Source organism: Gossypium raimondii, chromosome 13 (assembly GCF_025698545.1).
Source record: "Gossypium raimondii isolate GPD5lz chromosome 13, ASM2569854v1, whole genome shotgun sequence".
Lineage (NCBI taxonomy): Eukaryota > Viridiplantae > Streptophyta > Magnoliopsida > Malvales > Malvaceae > Gossypium > Gossypium raimondii.
The window spans coordinates 3,924,778-3,932,785 of NC_068577.1; the positions used below are offsets into that span (position 1 = coordinate 3,924,778).

The window sequence follows — 8,008 nt, forward strand, 5'->3', positions numbered from 1 at the left end:
CGTACAAAAACTAATTTACTGATTTTTTTAGTAGAGAAACAAAATGCAGTCTATCTTTTAATTGAAAACCTCCATGCTACTTTTACTGATTATGCCTAATAAATCAATCAATTCATTTAATATATATAACTTTTGAAAAAAATATATATATGTAATGATTATTACTTAAAATATATTATTTTTATATACCCTGAGATGAGACAGGTCAGAGCATTGCAAATCCAACTATGACTGTTCCTTATAACTATTAATAAGAAATATTATTGATACTGTATTCTATTTTTTTATAATATAGTAGTCATTCTATTATCTAATTATAAAAGTTACAAAATAACGACCAATTATTTGATTTTTTTGGTCATTAGTCGTTGAAAGACTAACAAAAATGACATGGCAGCTTTTAAAATTTATAGTAGCAATTTTAACAGTCAATATTTATATATTGTGTCAATTTAGTATTGATTTGAAAAATATTTAACCCTCAATATGTACACATTATGTAATTTGGTTATTCTTTCTTTCAATTTTGCTTTTCTTTGTAACCTTTCACCTAAAAACCAAAATTATCTACTAAATTTGATTGAAAATATATAAAAATGGAAACAAAGCAATCCAAGATAATAATTTTTCATCTTTTCACGTTCTTTTAAAATTAACACTCAATATCATAAACAAAACCAAACTTGCAAAATAAAAAGAGATACTAAATTACACAATATGTAAATGTTGAGAGTTAATGTTTTAGAATCAAGACTAAATTAACACAACGTATAACTGTTGAGGGTTAAAGTTGTTATTATGCCGATTTTAAAAACTGCCAAATAATCTTTTTGTTAGTAATTTAATGGTTGGTGACAAAGAAAAAAGGAAAAAAGTTAAATAATTGAGTGACCATTTTGTAACTTTTTATAGGTGGATGACAAAAAAAAAATGCTAATAGTTGGACAGTTTATCCTATAATAAATATTGTAGGTTTATAGTTAAGCTTAATTTGCTCTTTGGTCCCTGAAGTATACCTATTTTTTTGTATTGGTATTTAAAATTTATTTTATTTTAATTTGGTACCTAAAGTATTGATCCGCAATGATTTTTAGTCCAATTAAATAAAGCCACATGGCTTGATCTATATTTTCATAAACTAGTTTTTGGTAAAAGAAATAAAATATTAAAATTAAAATTTTATTCACCTCCCCTTCTCAATCCTTGAAAAAAAAAATCATTTCTACAAAAACCCATATTTGCATTTTCTTCTGTAATTTTTATATTCTCTGCTTCTAATTTTACTACATATCAAATTCAAATATCATTCTACTATCCATAGATCTATTGTTGCGGAAGGTGCGAAAACAACGGAGAAAATCTCAATCCTTTTTGGAAATATTTGCGAAAGGTCAAGAGGAATGTTGTTGCTTTAATGATGGTGGTAGAATACTCGGTTGTTGGTTCTTGATTTGGAGCTGTGGAATTTTTATGGTATAACGGATTTTTCATCAGGTTTGAATTCGCATTTCAGATCATGGGTTCTAATTATGAGTTTTTGTGAGATCTTACATTTGTTGACGATGAGATATATCATTTTCAAACAACAGGGCACATGCTAAATTTATTTGACGAAGCAGATGAGATATTTTTAGCTTTAAGGATACAATGCCAAAAGCTTTAGTGGAATCTTAGGAAACCATAAAGATTTTTTTTTCTCTGTGATTTGAGATGCTTGTGGCTTTGATGATTCAAGATTATATTTGGTTTTGCGCATTTGAGATGATGGTGTTGAATTGTTTTGAGTTTAACCATTCAAGTGTTTCAAACGTATTCATTCATTTGATTCCTGCATTTCAATTCTTTTCAAACTCAGATTTTGATTCTTCTCTTTTTATTTTGTTGTACCTAAAAATAATCATAGCAACAAATATGAAATAAAAAGAAGGGGTAAAAAGATTAACCCAAAATTAATTAAAATAAATTTTAAAATAATATTTTTTCATTTAAAAAGATTTTAGTTTTGAAAATCCACATGGCATTATTTGATTGGCAGCCATAATTTTTAAAATGTATGTTAAAAATTGGACCAAAAATCATAACAGATCGATACATTAGGTACTAATTTGGGACAAAAATATTTAGATACCAATATAAAAAATGAGTATACTTCATGGGCCAAATCGTGAATTTAACCTCGTACTTGTTGGGTAATTATTTGATCTATCATCAGTGAAGTTTTATATATTTTACTACACTCTCAGTATACTTGTTAAACACTTAACTCACTTGTAGAGTCTAAAAACTCTTTGACGATGTATCAAATAATTTTCATTAATTATTAAAAGCTACATGCAACAACTATTAGATTAAGGAAATTATTTAATACACTATTAGTGAAGTTTTTAGACTCCAACAAATATTTTAAAAAAATGAAACCGCTTGTGGAATTAAAAAATGCATTATAAATATACCAAATACCCTTAGGTAAAAATATGCTACCAGTCCTATGTTTTAAAAGTTAAAATTATTATTTTTAAAATAAAGTTTTTTCTATTAAAAATATTTTAACCCATCATGACATTCATTTTCTATCAATCACATCCTGATAAACATGCCATGTTTTAATTAATGGATTAGAATTTTTTATTTAATTCTCTGAGGACTAACACATCCAAAGCAAAACAATTTTCTCTCATTATATGATATACAAATTTTGAAGCAAAAGTTCAATGGGTAAGTTGCATTATGGTGTGAGCTAAAATACTAATTAAACCATCAGTAAAATTTCAAGTATGCATATACCCCATAACCTACCAATTCAGCTCATGGAAATCATGGGATCCTTACAAGAAGCATTTGGTGAAAACCAAAACCTGCATGCGGTGACATCGAGCTTTCGGGAAATATCCGGCTATAATGCTGATATTTGGAGTCCATTGTTCGTGCTTTGCTACCTTCAATCTAGACCAATATGACTTCAAACTTTGCACAAGGGTTGCTTTGAATGTGGTTCTTAAGATCGGCATCTCGTTCGAACTTGAAGTTATATAGAGCCTGTCTCTGTGTCAACCCAACAGGGTATATTCTGTATACTTTTAGTTCATCACCACCTCTTATGGTTTCAGGTCTTTCCTGCTTCCAAACAGGCACGTGTTTTTGATACCTGAACTTCGTAAGCACAGAAGACTTCAAGGCGTCTAGAGTCAAATTGCTCGATCTGTTCATCAATGTCAGAAATAAGGATTGCATCCCGTTTCAAAATCGAAGAAATGGTTAAAATTAGCTTCCGCCAAGTGGAAGTTGCATTACACCGCCTAATGCCGCATTGAGAGATTGGGTCATGCTTAAGAAAAGATTCATGAGTTGCAACAAAGCAGCTGAAATTGAAGATAAATGGCCATGTATCGTCGTGAATGAGCACAACGCTACGAGATTTCAAGTTCTTTTTTCGATTGATTGTTTGTTATGGTTAAAGAAAGTCTAATCAAGTCCGGATTAAAGGATCATAAAATTGATTCATAACATACTAATAGCTAAAGAGTAAAGAGGTTACCTCAAGAAAATAGAATCCATCTCAAACCTCCCTCGCTCTCGTACGTATAAATGATATATGGTTTCTGATCCTTTGGTACACTTGCAGGGGCGTTTCCTGAAGTCTGAACTTTTTTCTTCTTTCTCCTGGATGATGGTAGCCAAGTGAATGCACAGACGACATGATGAATGAACCGCAGACATATCTAAAAGGGCCTTGAAAGAATCGGATGGGCCTTCGTACTTCCACCTAATCCATGGAGACCTCATTGTCAGCACGATTCAACATAAGAAACAAGTTTCTCGTAAATTGACATAATTTATTACGGGGAGTGAACCACACTACACCTTAATGATTGATTATAAGCATCAGGGTTTTCAGCAAGGTACTTCATTCTGTTTGCAACTGATTGAACTTCGGCTAATTCCTTAATATGTAAAACTGAACCGGGATAAGGAGCAAAGTCTTCAATATTCGGTGCACCAACCACCACGGGTATAGTTCCTATAAAAGTTAAATAATTCCATTAATCAAAGGTGAAACCAAAATAGAATGGTATAGCAATATTCAAGTCCAAAACAAACACATGAATTCTTTCCAGCCCAGATCACAATTATCCTGACCCCCTTTCTCGAAGCTTTTCCAGAAATTAGTTTTGTCACAATTGTTTTCAAATTGTTGGCAAAACTCTATTCATTTACTGATTTCATCCAAACACACATGTGCACACAAAGAAAATCCTTACGGCGACATCTAAATCCAATTTACGAGACTCAAGTAGGAAATAACAAAGTTTGTAACATCAAACATCAGAAATAATGTTCATACCTGCAACAAGAGACTGGAAAAATTTTTCAGTGACATAATCTTCCTCATTGGAGTTTTCAAAAGCCAAGCTAAACTTATAGCGTTTCAGAGCCTCAACTTTGTCCACTGCAAAAATTTACATGAAATATGTTCTTAAAACAGATCCACGAAGAGTAACCAAAATGGCCGACCAGAAGCGCTGAGTTGACTAGGGTTGTATCATAGGAAAAAATGTAAGAAATATAAAAAAAGGAAAGCTTCGGCATAGAGAATCAGCAACCTTAGAAATGCAGGAAAATGTTTAAACTAAAATAAAATATAGACACAGATCGCTTGTAGATTACGCATAGGAAGTCCTGCGAATTAAAAATATACAACGTTTAACAATAACAGTACATCTTTCAATGTGCATATCAGTTTATAATTAATATAGAAAAGCATAAAGAAATGAAAATTCACCTTTTCCATTGCGATTTCTATGGCAACCACCATAAGAATCTATCTTGATATTCGCCTTTTCAAGCCCAACAAGAGCTTCCAAACGAAAGTTACGGGCACCGCAGTTAGAGATGAAAGCAGCTGCCAAAGCCTGTTCAGTCTTTGGCATCACTGGTGCCATGATATCATACTCAGCCCACGAAAAATATCCGACAGGAACATCTGATGAGAGGCTAGTCGTCATTACAATATCATAACCCCTCCTAAATAAAAATGTTTAAAAAGAAAAAACTGTTAGCTTTAGAAAGACATCCCATCAACTAGAATCAACAGTGGAGCCTAGTTTTCCAGTGAAATAATAGGCAAATATCGAGTTTGAAGGGAAATAGTCAAATTCATTTATACCGAACATTCCAAAATAGAAGCCTGATTACTTCCAAATATATATTAGATGTATGGTAAACTATGGGAAATATAAATGCATACACATAGCCATGTCAGTGTGCCTAGATTCTTGGAAACATCAAACATGTCTGTGTTGAAGCATCACAGTAGTGTTGTTGTCCATAGATCATAGCTTTGAAGAGTAATTCACATAAAATATCTTATTCGATATAAAATTAACTTTCATAGAGCAGGAAAAAAAAGCTTGCTAGAAGAGAATGTTGGGAAAAAATAAAAAAGCACTACTTAATAGAGCATCACAAAAGACCCACAAAATTACAGGGAAAAAAATGTGTTTGTTTCAAATGCAATGTGCTTACCCACCGTCGTGCCTGAGCAATATTATTGTCTGAATAGTACAAAGCTGATTCCATCGAGCGCAGCACAGTAGCTACTCCAGGTTCTTGAGACAAACCAAAGGCAGCATCGGTTTTCTTCCTGGGATCAAATCCGAACTTACAACCCACAGCACAAGTTTTCCATTCCTACATACCATGAAAAAGGAAGTCAACAACAAACAAGGACATGTAATTTAAGCCTAAAAAGCCACTAAAACAACATTAAAGATGGGAAGAATAATATGCAAAATGACAAGTCAACAAGCACTGGTATCATTTTAAGTCCTAACATAATTAGAGTAGAAACAAAGGAATGTCCATGATAAACTTAAACAATCTTTTATTGACTTCTAATGCTACAAAAACACGATCTTATTTTTCGGAAAAGTGGTATTTTAGCATCCAAGTGAGCAGAGAAAAACTCGGCTGCGGAATGTACATACAAAACCAGCAGCATATGGACAGCCCCTTACATCAATTACTACAAACTGCTGAACCAATGGCCTAATTATTGAAACCAAAAACTTCTACAAAGACTTTTCATCCTGGTACACACATCAAAAACAATGAAATTCTAATATGCTCAATACTATAGTGAAAAAGACCTGATGTTCCCTCAAAACAAACAAGTGCCATAAGCAGTATTTCATTTGCAAATAACACTTATCAGTAAACTTCAAAATTTCATAGACAAATCATTCAGAAAACTTCACAATCTTAAAAGCCAAAGGTTCAAGCCAGCTTAGTGCTCAATAATAATGTTGTTCAGACTCTTCATTTTTGTTGAACTATCTGTGTATGGCGATATAATTTTCAAAGATCCTCCAAACACAGAGAAAAACATTGAAAAGACTAATCATACCGTATCAGGTATATACTTGTATCCTACGCTCACACACAAGTCCGAGTAACATAGTCCAATACATTATATGGTCAAAGAACTTGCAAAACATCAATAAAAAGTAATGAAGGAACCTGCTCAGTGCCCGAAACCCAAATGGGATCTTTGCTAAAATCCCTTGAATAAACCACGGCATCTTCTCTCTCAAGCCACTGTTCGCAGTTCTGTGCAACTCCGTTCTGATCACCACCCAAAGCTTCAATCTCATTGTCAACGCCAGCTACTGCTACTCCATCAGAAAAGTGGGATTTATAGAACATATCCGGCCATGAATCGAAAAAGGCGGCGTTTTTAGCCATGTCGAGGCGACCAAGAAACGAGATTTCAGCTATGACCACAAGGGCCACTACTAAAGGCAGCAAATTGGAGCATTTTTTCTTGTGCGAAACAGATGTAGAAGATGGCGGCAACCCATCGGATACGGGTAAGCCTTCTTGGGTTCTTGACCCTTTTAGGTTTGAGACAATACCCATCAATCAAAAGCAGTGTCTTTTCTTTTTCAACGTCAAAATTTTGATGTATGATATTTTGAAGGAATTATCTGTTCATGTTTTTAGAAAAAAGAAGAAGAAAACGCTAATGACTTATAATTTCCTCGTTCAGAAATTCCAAGGGGACGGGGTCTACGGAAGACGTTGAAGTACTGCTTTTAGTTGAATATTATTTTGGCACCTAGGCGCCATGAAAGGGGTAAAGAAAAGCCTAATTCTGCTTTTAGTCCCTGTACTATTCATATATTTAAGAATTCTTTAAACTTTAGTTAAATTGGATGATATATATTTTTAGAATAAAACATTTGATTACGCATAAAAATTCAAATCATCAAACAAAATGTCATATAATACAATTTAATGAGAATATGTTGACGGTGTTGTCCATTATACTTCAATTATTAAATAAAGAGTAAGAAACTAAATTACTGAAATTGAAAATAGAAGGACTGAATTTAGAATGTGAAAAGAGTATAGGGACTGAAATTGTGAATAGTTTGTTTCAATCCTTTTCCTTTTGTTCTTTTTTCGTTTTGCTAGATTATTATGAAATTTGCACATTCAAAACGAGGTTATTTGTTAGAAAAGGAATTTATAATTTAAAATGTTATTTTAATAAATAGGTCAAATATGTATAATTTTCTAAAGAAATATCTTTTAAATAAAAACAGAAAAATGGATATATAGGTTTTATTTTTCAGCAAAAGGATATTTTGTTTAATTATTTGGTCTTGAGATTTGATTTGATTTTTTATTGATGCCTTATTAGTTATTACGAAGTGTTCGAAACCTTATTAAAGAAGTTTCTTTTTAATGCAGAGAATTTGATAGATTCTAAAATATATGTTCACATAATATCTTAGTTACATATAAAACATAATTGGTATAATTCTAAATTCAATCCCCTAACATTTACTATTTTTAACTTTTTATCCCTTCGATCCCCCATCTTTTTAACTTCTTTCATCACTTTGTTAAATGTTTGTTTCTCTATGTCCTCCTCAGTGTGACTCGTCATAGTCCATTGATATGTGTGGTGCCATGTTGCTCCTAGAAATTGCACGCGTCTTAACAA

At 32.3% G+C, this 8,008-nt stretch overlaps 1 protein-coding gene across 1 annotated transcript; it reads right to left on the reverse strand.

The window, feature by feature from the left end:
- Positions 1-2,660: 2,660 nt before the first annotated feature.
- LOC105782696 (glycoprotein 3-alpha-L-fucosyltransferase A) lies at positions 2,661-7,082 on the reverse strand. The gene is made up of 7 exons (XM_012607618.2): positions 6,517-7,082; positions 5,528-5,688; positions 4,781-5,022; positions 4,343-4,447; positions 3,862-4,018; positions 3,536-3,763; positions 2,661-3,199 (listed from the first exon to the last, which is right to left on the reverse strand). The coding sequence occupies exons 1-7, from the start codon at positions 6,913-6,915 to the stop codon at positions 2,944-2,946; spliced, it is 1,548 nt and encodes a 515-aa protein (XP_012463072.1). The 5' UTR covers positions 6,916-7,082; the 3' UTR covers positions 2,661-2,943.
- Positions 7,083-8,008: the final 926 nt, after the last annotated feature.